This window comes from Phycodurus eques, chromosome 11 (genome assembly GCF_024500275.1).
Source record: "Phycodurus eques isolate BA_2022a chromosome 11, UOR_Pequ_1.1, whole genome shotgun sequence".
Classification (NCBI taxonomy): Eukaryota; Metazoa; Chordata; class Actinopteri; order Syngnathiformes; family Syngnathidae; genus Phycodurus; species Phycodurus eques.
In genome coordinates, this window is record NC_084535.1 from 24413057 (window position 1) to 24439365 (window position 26309).

A 26309-nucleotide genomic window follows, 5' to 3' on the forward strand; every position below is an offset into this window, starting at 1 on the left:
CTAAAACGGTACTGGGGGTACAGTATATTATACTGGAGTAAAAATGTTGTAGTTGCTATAATTCAACAATCCGATACGTATCAATATTAGATGGTGAATTTAAGGTGTCAACCTAATTTAAGAAGATTAGCACATAAATTGTGTTTGATGCATACAATAATTATCTTAAGTACAAATTTGATGAGCAATACTAGTGATAAACGGTATAGAAAATGGATGAATGATGGACATATCAATGGAATCATTATGTAAGCACCTGTTTTTTTTTTTTAAAGTGTAGTGTTAGTGTTAAAAGTGTGCATAATATTACAGTGGTTTAAAATAATATTAAGTATACATTATAGGAATAAAAACATTGCCTCGTTTTTGTTGAGTTTAGAACACTTACTGCGTTTTACATTACTGTCGTCATTATGGTAGTACTTGAAGAGGTATTTTTTTCGATGTAAAAAAAAAATTAAAACCACTAAATCAACCTAACATGCATATTTTTGAAATGTGCCGCAGTTGTACCCATCATTATCAACAATGTTTAACAATATGTAGAGAGAGTTAAATCCCTCCTCCGAGAAGGTTTCAAAGCGAACTAAACACGTAAACTCGTACGACAGATAATGTAGTGCGTTTTTCCCGATTTTCGAAAAGCGAAAGTACACTAGTCAAGGTCAACGTTTATCACGTTCCATTTTACAAGATTTTCCGCTGAGTTCCTGAACGCACCTCGGTGACGTTGACTGTTTTGATGATCATGGCGGGAGACAGAGGTGACTTCCTTGACTTACAAGATTGGTAGTAAAAACAACGCGAGTTACTCGTAAACTTTATTTTATTCAAAAACTATGTGAGAGTATCAGTCATTTAAAGTTTAGGCCAGGTAAGTGACAAAACACTGTTTTCGCGAAACTTCTAGCATTAGCTAAAGAAGGTCCCTCGAAGTTCGACAGATGATTCAAAGTTAGCCTGATGGCGTCTATGTTGGTAAAAGACAACCCACTTCTCTTACCCCTCAACGTGGAGAAAACGGTCTATGATGGATTCATCACTGTCCAGGTACGTGAATGTCAGCAGGTTGTTCTTGTGACGATAGAGCAGAGGTGCCCTGTGTGTTAGCTGTTTACTTTCTTTCCAGTTTACTGTATGGTACACTATCATTTAAGTTTCAACGAGGCTACTCTGTTAAATTGCTGTCAAGGTTGTTGTTACTTGGAGGACATAACCAGTGCTTACTTTAATGTGGCCATTGGCTTCTTGACTGCATCACAAATTTTCTTGTTTCCTGTTAATCATTTCTGATGGTTTTTCTTTTACCACTTTTTATTGCCACGGGATATTCTTACTATTCCAGTGTTCAATCTGGTCAATCAATTGTTCCATGTCCAAATAATTACTCACTGAAACTATGTGCAACAATTTACTTCCTGTAAGCTGTAAACTGTACTTTAAGAACTATTAGTATTTTTTTTTTATATAGTTGGCGCCAATAACAAATGATAACCTAAAGAAAAATGTAAATTTAAGTTAACTAACACCTTGAACCAAGTTAAATAAAAACTTAACATTTCAAGGCTCATTATTTGAAAAGGTAGATTCGAAATTGTTTGTGTAAACAGTATATTTTAAAACTCACAAAATTATTATTTGTTTAAAATTGACCAGGTACCTTTGCTTCAATTGTTTTTAACAGGAAAAAGACCTGAGATTGAGAATACATCTACCACCAGATCGCCAACTCAAAAAGGCCAAGTATAAATGATCACTGATGTATTGTTAATATAATTGATGTTGAACATGTTGGTTTTAACAAATGAATAAATCTTAATTAGACACAAGCAGTTTGACTAGGGTCTAGTAAGGGGACAAGTCTAACAGTTATTACCAAGCAACAACGTTTTATGCTCATCTGTAGGTATAAATATGTATTCTGGTTTTTATAGGTTGCATTGCTGCTGGAAGTTAAAACACCTGTTGCATGGGTATGAACACATTGTAAAGCAGGTAATATATGGACGCCATCGCGCATTACAGCATGCAGTGTCTCCTAACATTTATTGAGCAAAGGCACATATTTTGCATTACAAAACTCTCACGCCACATCACCAAACAAAAATGTCACAAAAAGTATATACTGAAATCATGATGCTCTCATCTCAATTTACTCACACATTTACTTAGTCAGTGTGAAATCTTTCTATTGTATGAATGACAACAGGTTAATTTACTAGTTCTGCTGTCTAGTCAAAGAGCATTTAATTGTTCTGCCTGTCACTATACAAAAATAGATGGACAAAGATACATTGGTTGCTGTAAATAACGATCTCTCATGGCACACTAATGTACCACAGTACAGAGGTTAAGAATCACTGCACTACAGTGCACAAAATATACTGACACAAATCTTTGATTGATTGTTTTTGTCTGAGTCATTTCACATCTTTTGTGTTGACTGTGTCCTACCTGGCATTGTTCCTGTACACCCATCAGGCACACTTTCACTCAGAAGCGGAGAAAAATATTTTTCACTGTTTAATTAACACCGCCTGGAAAATGTCCCTATTTGTTATGTGGTCCCTCAGGGTTATTTGCATGAGATTGATATTTCACCTCGGGCTGCAAAGTTCATTATTTTCGTAGCCTTTAAGCTATCATTAATTATGAAAGGAGGTGGCAGCCCCCATTAATCACAAACATGTGTTTGATTTGAATGGCTGGTTTAAGAAAAAAAAATGGCACTTTATTATCTTGCCTTTCAAGGATGTGTCTTCCCTCTCTTGCAGCGGCTACATCAGTCAACTGATCTTGTTAGTTTCATTCTGGAACTGAAGACTGTCTTGGTAAGCAACCGCAATGATATACAGTATTGGTTAGTTATGCATTGTTGACATTGACGGTTTATAGACAAAAAAGTTCAGGGGACTCTCACAGTGTTGATAACATCGATTTGAAAGCGCAGATTTACATGAACAGTAATTCTGTTATAGTCCAAATAATTTGGATATATTTATTTGTTTTTATTAGAAAATTAATAATGCAGTGTAAAGAAGTGCTGTTGTTTTTTTGGTCACCTTTTTCATGCCTTGGGTGTTTGCATGTCTGATATTGCAGGAAGTGTGCTTAAAAAAACATCCGATGTACTACGCCATTGCGCCTCCACAGTACTACTCCCAACTCATCTTGGAAATGGAAACCCTTGGGTGGGACAAGTGAGTGAGGCCTGTTGTGAGCATATGACAAATAAAGCTACCATTATCTTTCAAAGAACACAGAGTACTAGAGATGGGTATTGTTTTTTCTTATAAAAAAGCAGAAAAAATATTGTTCATCTATATATATGTATATATATATATCACACACACACACACACCCCTCCCATGCTCTCCGGCGGTGGGTGGCAGTGGTGGGGCGTGCTATGTGGCAGTCCGGTACTCATGCCCCTCTCTAGGGGACATGTCAGGGCGCTTCGGTTGGGCTGGGGGACCACCCTAGGTCCTGGGGAGTGGGTGGCGTCCCCCTGGTTGGTTCCCTCATGGGATGGGGTCGCTGGCTTGCCCCCCCCCCCCTCCCCCTGCAGGTGGCGGGGGCCAGGCCCACCCTTCCTCGTTGTGGTGGCACAGCAACTCTGTACACCAGTTGACAAACATGCAATGTGATACTGTATGTTGTTCATTCACTAATAAGTTCCACAGACACGCTATAGGCTTGAACTGCTTGTACTGGAACCACTAATAACAACACAGGTTGTATTACGATATCAACACACAGGTTCTTACAGGTGTTTAGACACTAAAATGGATCTCACCCCAGCACATATCAGTAGCACTGCCTTGCTCATTTCCCACATTCTGCCCTGCCCAGCCCTTTTCTGTCCTCTCTCATCTTGTCCTACTGGTTAGTTGTTGCATGTCCTAACCGGGTCGCCCCCCCACCCACATATTAGAACGTAATTTGACTTTGTAATGTGTGACTTGTAGTCAAATATGTAGGCTGTCTTAACTATTGTTCTGGTGTGGTTCGCATCCCCATTCCCCTTGTCCATTCTGTCCCTGGGTCTATCCCCTAAAAACCTCTTCTGTCCGACTGCATTTTCAATAGACATCAGAATGATTAAAAATAAAAACTAAGAAGAGGAAGTATTTCAAACTCCCCTGTGGCACAGTACAACTGTTCCAGCACAAAAGACATACAGAGCTACCATTACTGAGAACTGGGACTGAGAGGTATCCTATAAACAAAAATGACTCTGGCCATTCTATTTAAATTTTTGGGGAGAGTGCCATTTGTTCCAAAATGTCATTCTCCTTTATCGGTCATTTTCTGAACTTTGTACCTTTCTCTGTCTTTAACTCAACTTCCATGCTGAGACTCTTTAAAGCCTGTAATGTGCTGCTTAAAATAGAAACAACCCTTATGTCCCGAATCTTAACCTTTCTTTTTTGGCTATAGGTGTGAGTCCGTACGGGACTGCTTCTGGGTCTGGTATAGGGTTACACAGTGGAGGAAATAATTATTTGATCCATCATTGGTTTTGTAAGCTTACCCACTGACAAAGACATGAACGGTCTATGATTTTAAAAGTGGCTGTATTTTAACAGGGAGAGACAGAATATTAAAAAGAAAATCTAGAAAATCACATCAAAAAAAAAAGTTTTAATTATTTTGCAATTAATTGAGAGAAAAGAGTATTTGACCCGCTATCAAAACATTAGTTGGTACTTGGTGGAGAACCCCTATTTTGGGGATCATCTGAATTTCACTACTGACTGTTTTTTGTTCCTTCATCCGTCCTTGCTTTTGTAGCGTCTGTTTTGTGAAACAATTGTGAGATTTGTCACCTTTTGATGTGTTATCGGTCGGATGAGCGCGAGGTTAGCGCCCAGATTGCACTTGCATCGGATATACTGTATATCCGATTTATGAAACATGAAAGAGGCCTGCATTCATTATGAAAAAAAATCTGAATTGTACTATTCAAATTTACATGAAAAAAAAATCAGATATAGCACAGGTCACATTGGGCAAAAAAAATCTGAATTGACCTGCAGTGTGAGAATAGCCTTTGGTTTACACGTGTGAGCTAGGGCCGCATTTGTTAAACACCAGAGATCTAACTGACTACAGTGCAGTAATCCCCCACGTATTCGCTGTTCAGTCTTCATGAATTCATCTATCCATTTTCCGCACCTCCGAACTTGGGTCGCAGGCGTGCTGGAGCCTATCCCAGCTATCTTTGGGTGAGAGGCGAGGTACACCCTGAATTGGTCGCCATTTCCACTCACATTCACACCTACGGGCAGTTTAGAGTCATCAATCAACCTACCATGCAAGTTTTTAGAATGTAGGAGGAAACCAGAGTACCCGGAGGAAACCCATGCAGGCACGGGGAGAACATGCAAACTCCACACAGGCGAGGCCGGATTTGAACCCGGATCCTCAGAACTGTGAGGCAGACTTGCTAACCAGTCATTCACCATGCAGCCAGTCATTCACCTATTTTAGTTGTGCTCAAGCCAAAGCAATTAAAGTATTGCTTTTCCGCCATCAAGGTACTATGTTGAAGTGAGTTCAGGAGCTATATTTTGACATACATAGTGCTTTGCTACAGTCTTGTGGCATATAAAACCTTTTTTGAGGTGCCAAATACGATAAGATTTTTGCAGATGTGTCAAGTTAAAGTGCTTGCAAACAAAGGTAATACGAGCAATTTATTTTACCATCTATAGACAAAAGAAATGTGCCCGAATGAAAAGACCCATCAATCTCAGAACTCAGGAGGGAAGAACATTTTTTGACCTACAACCCAACTACAGACCTCTTATACAAGCTTTTTTGAAGAATACTTTCTATGATAAAAAAAAATATCCTTGAGCGGCCAACTTTGAAGTTAACACTAGAAATACTTAGAATTTCAATTACTTTGGAAGTATACTGTAGGTCCACTCAACCTCAGCATAATAATAAAATAGGAATGGAGAGTAAAACGGCATTTAAGTGGTGTGACAGGGAGACTAAAAGTTGGATCTTTTTTTTTTTTTTTACTTGGTTTTCTTTTTTGTATTTGCTAAAGCAAGCAGACAAATTTCAGATTCCACTCTGCTACAAAGAAAGCCAATGTCCAGTCCAATCACGAATGTTTGTCTTTATAGTTAATTGATGCTAAATCTGCCATTTTATTGTAAATGGATTGAATTACTATAATTTGATACAATTTATTTTTTTCTTTATACAGTGTGTGAAAACACTTGACGTAATTTCCTATAGAAAAGCTTGTGTAATTTAAACACAAAGATATCGATTTCATAATATCTTTTTTCATCCAAATGGCTATTTGGGGAACTTCTATTGAAATGAAAGTAGGGTGTCAGAATACATGTGAGCATAGGTTTTAAGGAAATAACGTAAATGTACTCTTTCTGATATTAATGTTTGGAACTTTTTGCATATGCTCCCAAGAGGGAAGATTATTTGTAACTGTGTCAAGGTGTGTATAATTGGAGTAACATCCACTGCTGTGTTCTCCTAGTAGTCTATTCTGATTGGCTGGCCTGCAACAACCTAATGCCACACTAACAAATGGCTCCTTATTTTTAGTTAGAGAGTTATAGTTAAATCCTGTTCATATTTAATAACTGTCAGCACATGTGTTGTGACGGGCACTGTAGATACCACTGACTTCTCTGGAGTCTCAGGAGGAGTGGCGGGGCAGAATTGAGATCGATTCTTCTCTTGCCTGGATTAAGCCTTGACTACTACACTCATTTTCCACTTTGCTCTTCATGACCACAGCTACAATTATGATATTAGTAAAATGCAAATAGCTCTAAGTGAAGACTCTCAGGTTTTAATCGAAGGGAGTGAAGATATGCTGGAATTGGGACAACATCATTTTCAATGTGGAGGTATGGTTATGAGGCATTATACACAGTGGGCCTCAATCTCCAAAGCACTTGAGATTCGTTTAGCGTCTTAATTGGCACGGGCTGTGTTAATAGCCACTAGGGTTTTTTAAAGATGTAATTCTGTCTGCTGATTGGACCAGGTAAATGAGTTGTGCTGTCTCTCTAGTGTCTATTACGTTGGACCTGTGTCTCCATTTGTGCATTTTGAGAGTATGGTCATCTTAAATGGTCAAAGATGGCATACCATGTGTTAATTAATGAAACGTGGTCAAGTAGGTTGGCTGTTGTCACTCAGTGGCCCCAAAACATGACTGATTAATTACCCCAAGGTTTTTATGGCTTTACTCCTCATGTTTCTTGTCTTGAGAAAGTTGGTGGTGTTCAATTAAACTAAATACTCTTCCCTTGCTCAACTAGATGAGTGACAATGGCTACATGTTAGATAATACTCTCATTTTGTGTTTAAAACTACAACATTCAGAATCAAAATCATCTGTATTTGCCAAGTATGTCAAAAACACACGAGGAATTTGTCTCCGGTAGTTGGAGCTGCTCTAGTACGACAACAGACAATTGATAGAGAATACTTTTGAGACATAAAAACATTTAAAAAAAAAAAAAAAAAAACAGTCACTAAGCAATAAAAGGTTACCAGTAATGTCGTAATGGTGGTTTAAAAAATAATAATAAATTTTTTTTGGGGGGGGGCTATTGTGCAAAATGCAATTAGAGCAGTTTGAAATGACTAATAGAACAATTTCCAAGATGGCGCCAACCAGTGTGGTCGCCTCGGTAAAGCGCTCTCTAGTATTGTTTTTGTTTTTGTGTTTTTCGTCCGTCTTTGGAGACCTTACACGACTCACTTACACAAGGGGAGACCTGCTAACCATCAAGGAGGCTACTCCGGACTTTCTGTCACCAACGTTCGCAAATCCGCTCAGTTTTTTCCCCGAGTTACTCACCGGAGCGGCGTCCGCGGTTTTCGGCGCATGGAGACGGAAGCGGCGCCACAGAGGGAAACGGGCCGGCATTCAGGTGAAACTCCGCAAGACAGGACACAGATTGGAGTTCCCGTCGATCCACCTCGCGAATGTACGCTCCCTACCCAACAAAATGGACGAGCTTCATCTTCTGTTAAAGACCAGTAAAAACTTCGGACGTTCCGCGGCCATGTGCTTCACGGAGACCTGGCTTTGCGACGCTGTACCCGATGGCGCCGTCATGCTTCCCGGCTTCCACATTCATCGAGCGGACCGCAACATGGAATCATCGAATCAAAACGAAGGGCGGCGGGATATGCCTCTATATCAACGAAAAATGGTGTACGGACGTCACGGTGCTCAGCACACACTGCAGCCCGCATTTGGAGCCGCTATTTTTAAACTGCAAACCCATTCTATTTGCCACGTGAGTTCGCATCATTCATACTGGCTGGAGTCTACATACCGCCTCAAGCTAACACGAACGCCGCACTGCTAACGCTCGCCGAACAAGTCAACAAAATTGAAAAAAAACCACCCGGACTCACCCCTCATTATTCTCGGGGACTTTAACAAAGCTAAACTCAACCACAAATTCCCTAAATACAAGCAGCACATCAACTGTCCTACCAGGGAAAATAATACTTTAGACCACTGCTACACTACGGTAAAAAACGCATACCGTGCTATACCTCGTGCAGCCCTGGGCTCGTCTGATCACTGCATAATTCACTTAATACCGACATACAGGCAAGAACTTAAATGCGCGAAGCCTACAGTGAAAACAGTCAAAAAGTGGACCAATGAAGCCAAGATGGAACTTCAAAGCTGTTTAGACTGCACAGACTGGAGTGTCTTTGAAAATTCAGCTGGCAGCCTGGATGAATATACGGACACTGTCACAAAGTGTCCTTCTCAAATCTGTAATAGAAGTTGTTCAAGTCGTCGGCTCGTCCTTTATTGTTCTCAGCATGGGAGGTGGTTGCTTGCAATTGGCTAGCGATTGTAATGCATGCCAGACTGATTTAGAGATGTTAGCGGTAAACAGTTTTTCTAGTTTTACTGCATAAGTTCTCTTTGCAATGTTAATTTCTTTAGTCGGCTGGTTTCTAGATATAAACACCCGCAAGTATGTAAGATACAATCTTTCGCATAGAATGACTTACAGTTCATAAACAGCAACTCCAAGTTCGGGCTGCTGTGTGTGGTGAGGTCTGTGACGTCATTTTTTTTTCATGAATATACAAGCAGATCCCGCCACCTTTTGTTTTCCCCGATAACTTCGTGACGCGGTCTGCCCTGTGTAGTTGGAAGCCCAGAAGCATTACGGCGCCATCGGGGATGTGTTCACAAAGCCATGTCTCCGTGAAGCACAGGGCGGCGGAATGTCCAAAGTCTTTACTGGTCTTTGTCAGAAAATGAAGCTCGTCCATTTTGTTTGGTAAGGAGTGTAGGTTTGTGAGTTGGCTCGATGGGAGTGGCAATCGGAATGCTCTCTTACGGAGCTTCCCCCTTCATCCCCTTCGCTACCATACGCTGTGGCTGCCGCACTGGTGAGTAACTCGGAGAAAAAAACTGAGCAGATTTGCGAAAGTTGGTGAAAGAAAGTCCGGGGTAGCCTCCCTAATATTAAGCAAGTCTTCCCTTGTGTACGTGAGTCGCGTAATGTCTCCAAAGACGAACGAGAAATACAAAATCATAGACAATACTAGAGCGCACGTAACCGAGGCGACCACACGGTTAGGCGCCATCTTGGCTAGTTATTTGATGGTGCTGATTATTGTCCAATATACTTTTGTATTCATGGTAAATATAGTAAGTAAGCGACTTTCTGAGATTTTGGAGTCCATTGTGCTGTTGTTTGCAGGTTTAAAAGTGGAACGAGTTATGTATGGACCTATATGGTGGCCTTTAATGTACAGTGATACACTTTATCGCAGGGGATACAGTGGCTGAAATAAGTATTTAACACGTCACCTTTTTTCTCACTAAATATACTTCCAAGGGTGCTATTGACCTGAACATTTCGCCAGATGTTGGGAAACACCCAAGTAATCCAAACATACAAAGAAAGTAGAACGAACAAGCTCAGATTAAGTTATGTGTAATCATGTGAAATGACACGGGGAAAAAGTATTGAACATGCCAACTGGTATTCTTTCATACCTTTGTTTGCAATTACATGTTCAAGGTGCCTCCTACTACTTGCATGTATTGCTCTGGTGTGGTTTTGGCCCATTCCTCCACACAAGCAGTCAGTATTGTTACGGACCTTGAGTTTCAGTTCTTTCCATATATTTTCTATTGGATTCAAGTCAGGTGATTGGCTGGGCCATTCTAGCAGCTTTATTTTTGTCTTTGAAACCAATTGAGAAGTTTCCCTGGTAGTATGTTATGTTTATCCTGATGAAATGTCCATCCTCATTTCATTTTCCTCATCCTTGTAAATGGGAGCAGATTTTTGTCAAGAATGTCTCAGTACCATTTGCTGAAAAGCAGCCCCACACCATCATGTTCCCACCTCCAAACTTCACTGTTGATATGGCGTTTTTAGGGTGAAGTGCAGTGCCATTTCTCCTCCATAGGCGGTGTGCAGTATGGCATCCAAACAGTTAAATTTTGCTCTCATCCAACCAGACTATATCCTGCTAGTATTTAGCTGGCTTGTCCAAATGTTCTTCAGCAAACTTTAAACGAGCTTTGACATGCTTTTTTTTTCAGCAATGGGGTCTTGCATGGTGAGCGTGAATACAGACTATTGCAGCAGAGTGCATTACTCACTGTTTTCTTTGTGACAACAGTACCTGCTGATTTCAGGTCTTTTTGAAGCTCTCCACAGGTGGTCCTTGGCTCTTGGACAACTCCTCTGATTATTCTTTGCACTCCTCTGTCAGAAATATTGCGAGGAGCACCTGATCGAGGCAAATGTATGGTGGTAAGATTGGCTTTCCACTTACGTATTATGGCCCCAACCGTGCTCACTGGAACATTCAGTAGCTTAGATATGCTCCTGTAACCAATGCCATCGCTATGTTTTGTAACAATTTGTGATGGCCTTGATACAGCTCTTTGCTCTTACCCATCCTGAGATGCGTCTTGACTTACACCTTGGATATGAGACCTTTTTGTAGGCCAACAATTAGGACTCAACCAACTGGTATTCATTTGCACTGACAAGGGGCTGGATTGCTGTTTGATTATTGATAAATTCTAGGTGTTGTCTTGGCGTTCCATGCCTTTTTCCCCCTACCTCTCTTCATGAGTTTCAATACTTTTTCCCTGTGTCATTTCACAATATTACACACAACTTAATTTCTGATCTTATTTGTTCTACTTTCTTTGTATGTATGGATTACTTGGGCTGTTCCCAACATCTGGTGAAAATTTCATGTCAATAGCACATTTGGAAATATATTTAGTGAGACAAATGGTGATGTCTTAAATACTTATTTCAGCTGCTGTACTTTCTAGACCTGCCTGATATTGGTGAAAATCGTCGATATAAAGAGACCATATATGCAGTGCCGTGAAAAAGTATTGGACCCCTTTTCAAATTCATACTTTTTGCAAATTTTCCCCACTTTAATGTTTAAGTTCACCAAACAAATGTAACTAATCGGACAAAGATAAACTAAGTAAACATAAAATGCAGTTTTTAAACGATGATTTTATTTATTGAGGAAAATAAAAATATTTGAAGTTGCCTAGCCCTACGTGAAAAAGTAATAGCCCCCTTAACGTAATTACTGGTTGGGCCACCCTCAAGCAGCAACAACTGAAATCAAGCGTTTTCTAAAGCTGATGAATATATTCGATGAATATATGCACAATTTTGGACTCCAACATATAGCGAATTAAAACAATCATACATAAGGGGAATGCACTTTCTTTTCTTCAGGACACCGCTCCTCTTACTTCACACACTCTGCACTTTTCTTTTTACTCGCACTGTACATATTTCACACATTTGGCACATTCACAATGATGCCAGGCCAGGTACTGGTACATCTGTGCTGGTCTCCGGTCTGGTCACCCCCCTTCTCTGCCCTGTCGATCCTCCAGTTTGAATGCATCATACAGCCGTCAGTGGGGCGAGGGCACTGTCTGGATAGGGAGGACACTCGGCCAGGTGTTCTGGCACTCCGGCCTGCTCTCTGGCCTGCCATGCCTTAGCCTGCGGACATCTTTTGGGGAGCAGGTTGGCCTTGGTGGGGGTGATTGTTTCGGGTCATCATTGCCCCATTACCGTCTGGCCTCACCCCCACCATTCTCCCCAATTTTAATGCACGACACCCCACCAAACACAATCACGGTACAGGGATAATGGTTGCCAGTCGGTGACCTGGTAACCATAGTAATATGGTGGGTGGTGAGTATTCACATTTCTCTTGGCTTGACTCCTGGGGCCTGCGACCACAGTTACCCCGTTACTTGTGGTCAGATATCTAAACTGTCTAACTATTATTCTGCTGTACTTCGCACCCCTATTCTCATTGTATGTTCTGTCCCTCTGTTTGTCCCCGAAAACCATTTTTCTGTCTGGCTGCATATTCAGTAAACATCAGAATAATTTAAAAAAAAGCACAGGGAGTATTTCAAACTCCCCTGCTGCACAGCAAAACTGTTCCAGCAGAAAAGGCAAACAGATCCACCATTCTGCATGGCCATGCAGCTGAACAGGACAGGTTAAAAAAAAAGAAGAAAAAAACGAAGGCTGGACTTTGAAATACAAGGCTGGATCATCACAACATGTTCGTATCATTTTAATCAATGACCGCATAATAAATTGGTGATTTCTCAGCATATTCAATAAACGATTGACCATAATTTTGGGGTGCTGTAGCTGTTGTGTTCTTGTGTGAGAGAGTGCAATGGTACATGATTGCTTGGCTTCAGCGACTGACGTGGATGTCTTGCGGCTGCCGCTGTGTTTATCATTCTCATCAATGACACCCCAATAAATTAGCCATTGTTTAGCATAACAAATTACTGATTTACTATAATTTTGGGGTGCTAAAGTTCTCGTGTTCATGTAAGAGTGCAAAGCAAAGCTATATGATTGCTTGGGTTGGCAAGGCTTGAAAGGACGTGTGGCACCTTCCGCTGTTTTTGTATCATTTTAATGGATGACACCCTAATAGGTGAGTGATTTTTCAGCATATTAAATGAGTGAATGAACATAATTTTGGGATGCTAGCAGTTGTTCATATGCGAGTGCAACCGTATATGACAGCAAAATACATATAACAACAACTTGAACAGAGCAGTGTTTGGAAACTCAAGCAAGCTGTCTCCCCCCCACTTAGAAGGTGTCATTTTTGAAGGTGGGGGGATTCTGCCCAACAGTGACAAAACAGTATAAAATAAGACTGTATACTGCCATGTTATTGCATAGTACATTCCTTTGTCCACAACTGCTGTGCAGTGTGTCTAGCAGACATAATTTCCCGATCGGGAACTATTCGTTGAGTGTGGGAGGGTGCTGACAAAGTTTCCCTGTTAGAGAAACTCAAAATGTTTAGTTAGATTTTTTCAAACGGGAGACAAGGGGCCATGCTCCGCCCATTGCTAGGTAAAATGTGTCATTAGTGTGCCAGCCAGTGCGGGAATGTCCCTGGTCAATATAAAATCTAAAAGCTCAAATCCTGAATACAGCATGATGTTAGAGGAGCTGATAAGCTTAATCAGCATTGTGTTGTCTCTCGTAGTGGCTTGGATGAAATACATTTTTAACAAAGAAAATTACACACTGCGGCTTTGTCTATTTTCTTCATGCCATTATTTTGTACTTTAGCATTTCTTATGCAACACATACGGTATTTTTGATGTACTGGTACTATAAACTTAAGTTTGTTGAGCCATTGGTCCATGAATCATTAATACAAAAAAGTCAACGCAAGCAACACATACAGTACACAAGTATGCATAAACCCTGGCACAAATATGCATGTTGCTCTCTTTGGAAGCAGCTCAGTTGGCCATGAAGTTGCAAATGGGATACTCTCATCAGTCTTCCCAGCATGATGTCTGACTGTCATGCTGTTTCCATCATGGCCAAGTAGGGATAGTAACTCGTTCCTGCTAACATGCGAGACCCCAGTGGAGAAGAGGTGGAAATCTGTGTGGTAGCGATGCACTGTTGAGGCTTTTTTTAAATACTCCCTTTTGTAAAATGTGGCTTTTATTTCTGATATACCCTCTCCAACCTCCAAGCTCAAACATTATCCATTCCAGGATGCTTGTTGACCTCCAGTTTGTTCGGATTTCAGAACAGATAAATCATTAAGAAATAATTCAAATGGAATAAAATCAAACTGTTGCCATCAGAAACTCTTCATTGTAATACAAGCCACTTTAATAATGCGCCTCATGCATTTAATTTTTAACATTCTTGTCTCATAATTGAAAAATGAACTAGCCACTATAAAAGGTATAATGAAAAAAACAGCTAGCCTATTATCTTGTAGTTCACGGCTAATGTTCGCAGTCAGCCCTTTATGATCTTCACGTGCTGCTCCTTTTGCTAACTTATCCACATGGCTATGCCAGACTCAGTGTTGCATCATCTCTTATTGCAGTGACGCTGAAATACACAGTTCTGGCCACTACATCACGCCAGGCTTTCAATTACTAGTACTACTTCACATAACCATGACTACATTTTCTTCTTGTTGTCTCTTAACACCACTTGTTGAGACTGTTTCATCCTTTGGAATATTTGTTTGAAAAAAATCTGAAAAATCTAAACATGGACAGAGCTCCATTGACACCTTGCACAAAGTAATTACATTGGTAAGAAGTTAATTGAAAAGGAAGATGGGCAATGTGTTCTGCCAGCTCGTATTAAAATTGTACTTGCCCCATATGTGATATGTGAAAGAAATGTTATTTGACTTTTTTCCCTGGGTGGCAGGAAAATTGTTCAGCTTTCTAATTTAGCTTGTTGCAGTCTTATGGTATTTGGTGCTGCTTGTCTGGTGTTATCTCAGAAGACAAAGGATATGATGGGGGTTTTGCTGGTGATTGGACTAAAGTTGATGTCTCTAGGTTTTTTCTTTTCTTTTCACAGAGCCACAATTATTTAATTAATGGATTCTACAAAGTGTCAGCTCTTTTCTTTGGATGCTTGTCGCTTTGTTCACTTGGACAGATCTATTAAATGGTCTTGCTTGACAGATTTGTGTATTTATAGCTGTTCACCGTAATGGGTTTTTTATTGCTCTATACTATTTGTGCATGAGTACTCGAGGATATTGTTATCATGATGCAGAAGCTGTCTTCTGCTGCTAGATTATATTTATCTACTGTTGGCATCTCGTACTCCTATCAGTATCAAAGGACTGCAAAGGGAAGGATGTGTGCGAATTACAAAAAAAGATTGCGTGTTTGAAGATAAATATAGTTACAGTAGATATAGAGCGATTGGGGATAAGAGGTGGGGGAGGGGAGGAGCAAATTGGCCTTGTGTATTGTGTATTACATTGTGTATTTGTATGTGTAGACTTCAACATGGATGCCCTTCACTTGTTTTGCTGCAAGGGTGCGATTGAACGGTCACGTTTATGAGCGACTCGCTGCGGACATCGTCTGCCATCATTCCATCACTTTTCTAAGAGCGTGTGTGTGTGTGTGTGTGTCATCCCTGAGGACATTGCTCCCATCACTCCTCTCTAACACACTCCATAAATCCTCGGCAGATATACAGCCACGTCAAGCTCGGCACACGTAAGGTACTGTAAATCTGGGGGAGGACTCTCCAAGTCATTTGTCTTAGATCAGTCTTTTGTCTTAAAGTTTCAGTTGACTGGAAACTGTACTCAGACTCCTTCATAATGTGCTGGAGCAGCACCAGGGCAGTAAATCTGACGGTAGTGTCAGTGCATGATCGGGACAGATCAGTGCAGTGTCCTCTGCCTCAGTAGGTTGTAATCAGCTCAGGAAGGAGGGGTCTAATTTATAGGCCAAGCTGAACTTGTGACCAAGATCTCGCTCGTAAAGTCATCCAGAGACATGTGATTTTATTAGTTTATTAGTTGTTTTTTTCCCTCTTTGGTTCAGTGTTTTATGAATATGTATAAATACTCAGTGTTGGCTAATGCAGTGAGCTAAATTACAAGCTATTCCTACATTAAATGAAGCTACCACCAGAGAAATGTAGCAAGTTAGAAAAACTACATTTTAAAATTTTGTACGTGTACTATTGGGGTATAAATAAACTCATAATTCTAAATATTTGGATAATTCATGCTAGTTCTTTTTACCACTGCAATATAAATATCTTGGACTAATGCAATAATAGCTCAGTGTTATTCTTAACATGACTAAACAGTATGTAATTAAAACAAGAAATGTTATGGTTGGTCATCGTTCTCCTATATTAAATTGAGGTTTTTTTTTTAGCTATCAAATAAATTATTTAAATAGATCACAACAATTAAATTTTGTAGAGCCAATAATCTGCACAAAAACAAATATTTCTGAGGAACATAACCCAAAGTTGTACTTTTCAGCTTCATCGGCTTCTCTTTTTTCTACCTCTTCTCGTGTAACTTCCCTTCACACAGACAGACAAACACAAACTATTATTATATTGCCAAAAACATGTTGGTAGCTAGTGCTATGTTAGCTGTTGATGTTTGCTGACTGAGTTATGTTGCCTTGCTTGGCTGGCAATTGTTTCGTTAACTTTGGGAAATACCTGAATGTGTGTCCTTAAATTTGTGTTTGACTTCTGACAAGAGCTTCCAAAATTTTGGGGTTGCGCATAAAGCACAGGAATGTATGACTGTTCTGTGAGGACTCGATACGTAACATGAATTTGTTAAGGTATGGCCTTGGGGATTGACAAGATGTACACATCTCTGGCCCCTCCTTTGCCATACCTCCATACCGCTACACACAATTCCCGAACACCGTCTAATGTGTGCATCAGCAGAAGAATGGGTACATAAGATGTCAAAGGGAAGAGCTACTGTATATTTATAGTTTGCAACTACCTGAGGAAATGCATCTTCCCTGGACGCTACCATGCTATGTGATCACGAAATTAGCTTTGTAAGTAGCTATTTGTTGAAAACAGAGACGTAAAGTCCACGCTGCTGAAAAGTGTAGTTAAACTAGTAATGCAGCTCCTGCCCAGCACTGCAAATTCTGCATACACCAGACTAGACAAAGTAATAAACAAAACCATAGGAGTGCTGACCATATTGTCAGTATATAAAATTCTACATCAATCAGTATACACCATGCAGAATTGTCATTTAAAAAAGGAAACATTTGAATAAAAACAACAGTTGAGGTGCTTCACAATTTAGAAGAGTTCACAGTTAAAAATTATATCATGCAGAAGCTCATGCTTTCGTTAAAATACCCTCAGATCAAGAGTTATTGCTCACTTTACACCTGATTTTCCACTCACTGAATGCAACCTGTTTTTTGGAGTGGCAAACCTGTCTCGGGAAAATGACCCCTGCTCAACCCTTCTTATTATTTTCCTTTCAGCTTGTCCCGTTAGGGGTCCTGCATTCTCCTCTTGAACACTAAATGCCCACACGTCTTCCCTCACTACATCTATCAAACTTCTCTTTGGTCTTCCTCGAGCTCTCTTGCCTGGCAACTCCATCCTCATAATCCTTCTACCAATATACTGATTATATCTCCTCTGGATGTCTCCAAACCATCAAAGTATGCTCTATCTAACTTTGTCTCAAAAACATCTAACCTTGGCTATCCCTCTGATTAGCTAATTTCTATTCCTATCTAACCTAGTCACTCCTAGAGAGAACCTCAACATCTTCATTTCTGCCACCTTCAGCTCTGCTTCCTGTTGTCGCTTCAGTGGCACTGTCTCTAATCCTTACATCACCCCACAGCCCCTATAATGCTGGGTCAATGCCGAGTGTGCCGTTCTTTACTATGATGACCGAGGGCAGAGCTACAGGGTCGACCAAGTCAGGTTGCTTCCAGTCCAGGGGGGGTGCCATACCCAAGACAAAAAAGTAATTTTAACGCAGCAAGTCAACGAGTGTGTGGATGCGTCTTGGTGGCACAATCAGCATTGGGAAACACAATTACCTCTCCCCATCACCTTTGCCAGCAATTCAACAATGTGCCACTTATCAGAAACTAATTATCTTAGCTAATGCTAAACTGTGAAGATTGAAAAATAACACCAGCTTTTGCTTCAGCTTATCTTTTGTTTTTGACAGTATTTAGGGTTAGGGTTAGGGTTAGTTACTTAAAAAGTGCTGGGTCTTCACCCAGCCTAAATACCAAGTCATGGGCAGGCAGAGAAACTTGGGTTGGTTGGGGACAGCATTGTTTAAATAAGCCACATTGTTACTTCACAATCCAGAAAAGTTCTCAAGAGCTTGCTTCCTGCCACATTTTTAGAAATATCCATCTCATAAAATATTTACTTGGTTGTGTAATGTCACAATGGGTTGGCAGGGACTCCAGGAATCAAACTGTTGCAAGCAACAAAAGTATAGTTTCCATATGGAAACCAATGCAAATTTCTGTGTGTAGTTATTTATAGGCGGCACGGTGGCCGACTGGTTAGAGCGTCAGCCTCACAGTTCCGAGGACCCGGGTTCAATCCCGGCCCCCCCTGTGTGGAGTTTGCATGTTCTCCCCGTGCCTGAGTGGGTTTTCTCCGGGCACTCCGGTTTCCTCCCACATCCCAAAAACATGCATTAATTGGAGACTCTAAATTGCCCGTAGGCATGACTGTGAGTTCGAATGGTTGTTTGTTTCTATGTGCCCTGCGATTGGCTGGCAACCAGTTCAGGGTGTACCCCGCCTCCTGCCCGATGACAGCTGGGATAGGCTCCAGCACGCCCGCGACCATAGTAAAGAGAAGCGGCTCAGAAAATGGATGGATAGTTATTTATGAGCGGCACGGTGTACAACTGGTTAGCACATCTGCTTCACAGTTCTGAGGACTCAGGTTCAAATCCGGCTTTGCCTGTGTGGAGTTTGCATGTTCACCCCGTGCCTGCGTGGGTTTGCTCCGTGTACTCGGGTTTCCTTCCACATCCCCAAAACATGCATGGTAGATTAATAGAAGACTCTAAATTGCCCATAGGCTGTGAATGTGAGAGCAAATGGTGGTTCGTTTATATGTAGTTGGTTGGCGACCAGTTCAGTGTGTACCCTGCCTCTCGCCCAGAGTTAGCTGGCATAGGCTCCAGCACGATAAAAAGCGGTATGGAAAATGGATGGATGGATGTGTTTTAGTTAGACATGACATATTTACCCATATTTACCCTCGTAGTGTTACAGTTTAGTGTTGAAACTGAGAATAGTGATGTCCAAATGTCGCAATCTGTGTAGGCATTATTAATGAAGGCAGGATTATATGTTGCCAATCTTGAGACCCCTTCTCCGTTGACAGATGAAGTATGTTCAATGTGTGTGCTTGTGTATGTCTGTGTGTCTATCTGCAGGCTACTTTTCATAGACACACAGTTTCAAATGTTGAGGATGAAAGCTGAAGACTCTTCTGGACGACAGCACATTCTTACCATTAACCTCAAGTCAAAGGTAAGTGTCTTTATTTCTTTAATGTACAGTATGAAAACACACAGTCGGCATTGATGACTAGGTCAGCCTTACGATAAAAATAATTCATTATCACATGGAACATGGTCCATCTTGATGTTTATATTCAGCCAATCCAGATCCAGGTCTGACTTCATTTAACACGTATGGGCCATTCAATTTGCTGATAGCAAATCAGTGATTTACATCTGGGCCCTCAAATCTGGGGCAAACTGGAGAGGGTGTACTGAGACTTGATAACCCACTGTGACTGAGATGTAGCACAGATAAAACATCTCCACACAGACCTCGGCATGATAGAAAATGATCCTCTGTGAACAGAGAAAGTAAGTACACTTACTTTTATCTACATTGGCTTGTCATCACTTGCTGCTTTTAAAGGACTACATGTACATGGACAGCAACAGGACTACTGCAGTAATGGCTGTAAGAAATCATGGGTCAGAAACATGACTCGCTGTGGTTACTCCTAATGGGAGAAGAGAAAGGAATAGAACTTGAATGTAATTAACTGCCATTAAAGATAAAAATCTTGTCACAATGAAAGCTACACATACCGGTATCAAGCATCACACGTATTGCTTTGGTGTTGCCAAATTTCACTTTTTTTTTTTTTTTACATTTGTTGTGATGTTTTGAAAAACGAAAACAGCCTCAAAAAATAATTATTTGTTAATATAATCTAACAAAACATCCCTATGACATCAATATTGAATTTAACAATATTGAGTTTTTTCATTCGATGTGACAGCCCATGGTGTAACGCCCCACACACACATCCAGACAAGGAAAAAAAAACAGAAAACCAATTTGGGGAAAAAAGGAGTAAACTTTGAAAAGGGAACACAGATTGAGGGATCCCCCTTCCAGGATGATGACAAGGCTGCAGTGGATGTTAACAAACAAATGACAGTAGTGTAGGGGCATGATTGGGACCGATCAGGGCAATATCCTCCGCCTCAGTAGGTTGTCATCAGCTCAAGAAGCATCATCTAATTTAATATATATATTTATTTATTTATTTATATTTAATATCTAATTTAATTAGCTAAGCCCAGCATACATCCACATGGGACAAGGGAGAATGGTGAGAGCCCACTCTGTGCCAACCTACCCACCTGGCCATTCACACTCGTCTGGAACTGTAAAAAGATCTCAGTTCTACTTCCACCAGATCTAGCACCAGGTCATCCTTCACTCAGCACGGGGGGGGGGGGTTACACAGTGCTAGAAGAGGTTTGGGTGACATGAAAGTGAAAGCAAGGGTAAAGATGAAAAGTTATGGGTTAATGGTGAAAAGGGAGCGTAAATTTGTACATCCATCCATTTTTTGGACCGCTTATCCTTCCATCCATCCGTTTTCTGAGCCGCTTCTCCTCACTAGGGTCGCGGGCGTACTGGAGCCAATCCCAGCTGTCATCGGGCAGGAGGCGGGGTACACCCTGAACTGGTTGCCAGCCAATCGCAGGGCACATACAAACAAACAACCATTCGCACTCACAGTCACACCTACGGGCAATTTAGAGTCTCCAATGAATGCATGTTTTTGGGATGTGGGAGGAAACCGGAATGCCCGGAGAAAACCCACGCAGGCACGGGGAGAACATGCAAACTCCACACAGGTGGGGCTGGGGATTGAACCCGGGTCCTCAGAACTGTGAGGCTGACGCTCTAACCAGTCGTCCACCGTGCCTGTACCGCTTATTCTGATCCAAAATATATACTTTTAATTATTGCTTATTATCACTGACCTGCACATCTCAGAGTAAGGCAATACTTTTGTTGTTTTTAACCACTACCTTTTAAGTCTGTGGTGAAATAGGGCGATTCTGTGTGTTGTTGGAATTAACATTGAGGGAGTTATTATTACCTACACCAAATCTACTTCATCGTAACATTTTTCATAAATGTCCAATCAAAATTTGTCACAGCAAGTATTGGGAATTTTGTTCCAGGGTTCATCAATAAGTTAGATTTTGTAATCCACAAATGTTTTTGGATGTGTTCATGTAGAGATGTTCATGGAGATGTGAAGTTCTTACAGTAATTTCGGGTACTTAACTTTCCTGTCTTCCCTATCAACAGCACCCAGCAGAGGCTCCTGAATGCTCAGCTGACCTGCCAATCCCCCTCCTCTTAAAATGGACGCCCCAGGTATATAAATGTTTGGAATAAAAAGGAGAGCCATTATGACTGTTCAACCATATCAATGTTTAATCGCCTCATCATATTACAGTATTACATATACACAACACATTGATGGATAACAAGTTTTGAAATCAGAAGGGTAATAGTTTGTTCAACTATTGTTGAAGTTACTGTAAAAAGGGGATCGGTAAAAAATTTTTTTTGCAATATCTCAGTTATTATTAAATATGACAATTTAAAATTTTGGTACAGATATTAGCAAGAGTCGTGGCGGTTGACACACACAATTTGGTTTCGCGGGCCACATGAAATCCTGTGGTGGACTCGATCTTTTCTTCGTTTTACTCCTCTGCTTTACATATTAAAATAGTTTATTTATGTTTATCGAATTTTCCCAATGAGGAATGTATTTTTTTTTCCTATTCAGTAACTGTGACATGTGCTCTTATCCGTATCTGCTGTATGCTTATCCCTTATGTACCTATTCCTAATTGCATTATAATTTCTTTGTATGGTTTTGTGATGATAAAAATACTTCATTTTGGAATGTGCTTTGAATCAGCTGGTCACACCACCAACTAAAACATAAGTATGACATTTCTTTGGATTCTTTTATTGCACATTTAAAGTGACAAGACTTTGCTTTGTCAGAAATCCCTTATTTAGCTGGTGGTCACTGGTCACAGCAAATCATTTATTGTATGTTTTTTTTTTCCCACAACCAAAACTGTCCTTTTGGTCTTTCCTGTGGCCTAGCATCATCATCTTAAGCAGCTCAATTTGGCCTCTTGCTTCTTATCCCTCCACGCTGGGAAGGGTGGGAGCACTCTGCCAGGGAGACCCATACCAACAACTGCTTGCCAAGTTCCCAGAGCTCACAATGCCTACTTACTTACCTTTAGGGGACGTGGACTCGTCCCTGACGATGATAGAGGCTTTTGACGCTGCTGAAATAGCTTTGGCTAATGCAGCACTGCTGTCGCAGCCATCTCAAACCACTCTATTTGCCGTCTCAACATGTAGCACCAACTACGCAGTCAGAGTGGTGTGTGAACAGTGCGTCGTCAGTGTATGGCAGCCACTGGTCTTTTGTAAAAGGAAACTCCATGACGACAGACGAAAATACATTACCTTTGTATTCTCTGGGCATTGATTTTGATCATTAAGTGTGATCTGGTTGTCTTAGAGACCGTTTCGCCTCTCATCCAAGCAGGCTTCATCAGTTCTTGCGCAAAGTCAAGATAGGACAGCTCTGGCCTTAGTGTTGGTGTGAAAACCCGTCTTTCTTTTCAAAAGGAGTGGTTCCTAACCTTTTTTCAGTCACATACCAATTGAAGGATGTGCATCTATTTCTCAGACCGGTAACCATTCCAGAAGCTAATCGGTCTTGCGCCAGTTTCTTTACAGATCTTTACTGACACCTCAACACATCACCCAACACCGTAGAACAAGAAGTTCAGACTTAAACATAAGGTATTACTATAATCACAAAGCCATTATTGCTTAATTAGCATGGAAGCTAATAGCGATAGACAATGCAAAGTAATACTGACCACTTTATCGTGCTTCTCAACCAACAGTCGTGATCTTCCAGGATCTTCAGTCAAAAACATGATGTTCAACAAACTTGTTAATGTACATTCACACAGGTGTACCAAGCAACAACGAATGTAGACAAAAGTAATTCACACGCAACTGATGTGACGAAGTGTTTGTCACTCTGTATCAACAGTCCTTTGACTGTGACTGAATTTTCAAAAGAAAATTCTTTTACAGACCGTTTCCCCAAAAATTTGAATATCATTCATCCATCCATCCATTTTATGAACCGCTTCTCCTCACTAGGGCCGCGGGCGTGCTGGAGCCTATCCCAGCTATCATCGGGCAGGAGGCGGGGTACACCTATGGGCAATTTAGAGTTGTCAATTAACCTACACATGCATGTTTTTGTGATGTGGGAGGAAACCTGAGTGTCCAGAGAAAACCCACGCAGGCACGGGGAGAACATTCAAAATCCACACAGGCAGGGCCGGGGATTGAACCCCGGACCTCAGAACTGTGAGGCAGATGTTCGAACCAGTCGCCCACTGTGCCTCCATTCGAATATCATGGAAAAGTTTATTTAGTTCCATAATTCCAGTTTTAAAAAAAAAACATTTATAGATACAGGGCTCACAATTTAGAAAATTTCAAGTATTAATTTGATTATATTTACATCATTTCGGCTTCCAGCTCATAAAACCCATGAAATCAGAAATTTCAAAAATGTGAGTACTCTGAAGAAATCACCATTTACTTCTCAGTTTTTGTAGAAAATAAATGAAATAAATTAGGGTCACATTAAATATATCAAAATATGGTACTTTCAAAACGATATGTTAATTTTCAATACAATCCCTTTGCTTTAATCACTGCCTCGATGCGCCGTGGCATTGAGGCAATCAGCCTGTGGCATTGCCTGCAAGTTATGGAAGCCCAGATTTCCTTGATGCCTGCTGTCAGTTCTTCTTTCTTTTTGGGTCTGGTGCCCCTCATTTTCCTCTTGAGAATACCCCATAGATTCTCAACATGGTTTAGATCCGGCGAGCTGGCTGGCCAGTCAAGCACTGTGATGGCATGGACACCAAACCAGGTTTTGGTGCTTCTGGCGGTATGGGCAGGGGCCAGGTCCAGCAGGAAGATGAAATCTACATCTTCACACAGATCCTCAGCAAAAGGAATCATGAAGTCCTCTAAAACATTCAGGTAGACTGTTGCGGTGACCTTGGATTTAAGAAAGACCAACACCTGCACTGGCGATTGCACCCCAAATCATGACTGACTGTGGATATTTCACACTGGACCTCAAGCAGCTTGGGTTCTGTTCGTCATCAGTCTTCCTCCCAAACCCTTGCCCATTGATTCCCGAATGAAAGGCACAGTTTACTTTCATCGGAAAAGAGGACCTCAGACCACGAGCGAACAGTCCAGTCCTTCTTCTCCTTGGCCCAGTTGAGACGCTTCCCACGTTGGCTCAGGCTCAGAAACGGCTTGACTCGAGGACCCGACAGTTGTAGCCCATCTGGGAGGGTTTGAATGTGGTAGTTTTTGAAGCTGTGACTACCGCCTCATTCCACTCTTTCTGGATCTCTGCTAGATTCTTGAATCTGGTCTGTTTGAAAATCCACGGTCATTTCTTTTGCTGGAGCATCTTGAACTGCCATATTTTGTCCTTCTACTAGACTTTCCATTGATATGTTTGGACACAGCACTCTGTGTCCCAATATGTACATATATACACATGTACACATATACATGTGTGTATATATGTATATATATGTATGTATGTATGTATATATATGTATGTATGTATGTATGTATGTATGTATGTATGTATATATATATGCCCCCGCAACCCGACCCGGGTCGGGTTGCGGGGGCAGTAGCTTTAGCAGAGATGCCCAGACTTCCCTCTCCCCAGCCACTTCATCCAGCTCTTCCGGGGGGATCCCGAGGCGTTCCCAGGCCAGCCGAAGGACGTTGTCTCTCCAGCGTGTCCTGGGTCGTCCCCGGGGTCTCCTCCCGGTGGGACGTGCCCGGAACACCTCACCAGAGAGGCGTCCGGGAGGCATCCGAATCAGATGCCCCAGCCACCTCATCTGGCTCCTCTCAATGCGGAGGAGCAGCGGCTCCACTCTGAGATCCTCCCGGATGACCGAGCTTCTCACCCTATCTCTAAGGGAGAGCCCGGACACCCTGCGGAGGAAACTCATTTCGGCCGCTTGTATCCGGGATCTTGTCCTTTCTGTCACGACCCACAGCTCATGCCCATAGGTGAGGGTAGGAAAGAAGATCGACCGGTAAATTGAGAGCTTCGCCTTTCACCTTAGCTCCTTCTTTACCACAACGGACCGATACAAAGTCCGCATCACTGCAGACGCTGCACAGATCCGCCTGTCGATCTCCCGTTCCATTCTTCCCTCACTCGTGAACAAGACCCCAAGATACTTGAACTCCTCCAATTGGGGCAGGATCTCATCCCCGACCTGGAGAGGCCATGCCACCCTTTTCCGACTGAGGACCATGGTCTCAGATTTGGAGGTGCTGATTCTCATCCCAGCCGCTTCACACTCGGCTGCGAACTGCTTCCAGTGAGAGTTGGAGCTCACGGCTTGATGAAGCCAACAGAACCACATCATCAGCAAAAAGCAGAGATGCAATACTGAGGCCACCAAACCGGACCCCCTCTACGGCTCGGCTGTGCCTAGAAATTCTGTCCATAAAAGTTATGAACAGAATCGGCGACAAAGGGCAGCCTTGGCGGAGTCCAACCCTCACCGGGAACGAGTCCGACTTACTGCCGGATATGCGGACCAAACTCTGACTCCGGTCGTACAGGGACCGAACAACCCGTACCAGGGGGTTCGGTACCCCATACTCCCGAAGCACCCTCCACAGGACTCCCCGAGGGACACGGTCGAACGCCTTCTCCAAGTCCACAAAACACATGTAGACTGGTTGGGGGAACTCCCATGCACCCTCGAGGACCCTGCCGAGGGTGTAGAGCTGGCCCACTGTTCCACGGCCAGAACGAAAGCCACACTGCTCCTCCTGAATCTGAGATTCGACATCCCGACGGACCCTCCTCTCCAGCACCCCTGAATAGACCTTACCAGGGAGGCTGAGCAGTGTGATCCCCCTGTAGTTAGAACACACTCTCCGGTCCCCCTTCTTAAAAAGGGGGACC

The 26309-nt window shown here is 41.8% G+C and overlaps 1 protein-coding gene across 2 annotated transcripts in view; it reads left to right on the plus strand.

Annotated features, from left to right (window-relative positions):
* The first annotated feature begins 674 nt into the window (after positions 1-674).
* Positions 675-26309, plus strand: part of fancl (FA complementation group L) — a 44462-nt gene continuing 18827 nt past the window's right edge. For both annotated transcript variants that reach the window (XM_061690093.1, XM_061690094.1), the window contains exons 1-7: positions 675-1050; positions 1685-1743; positions 1935-1995; positions 2775-2831; positions 3103-3200; positions 19321-19417; positions 21521-21589. In XM_061690093.1, the coding sequence (XP_061546077.1) occupies positions 964-1050; positions 1685-1743; positions 1935-1995; positions 2775-2831; positions 3103-3200; positions 19321-19417; positions 21521-21589 (528 nt within the window). In that variant the 5' untranslated portion in view covers positions 675-963. The remainder of the gene's footprint in view (positions 1051-1684; positions 1744-1934; positions 1996-2774; positions 2832-3102; positions 3201-19320; positions 19418-21520; positions 21590-26309) is intronic.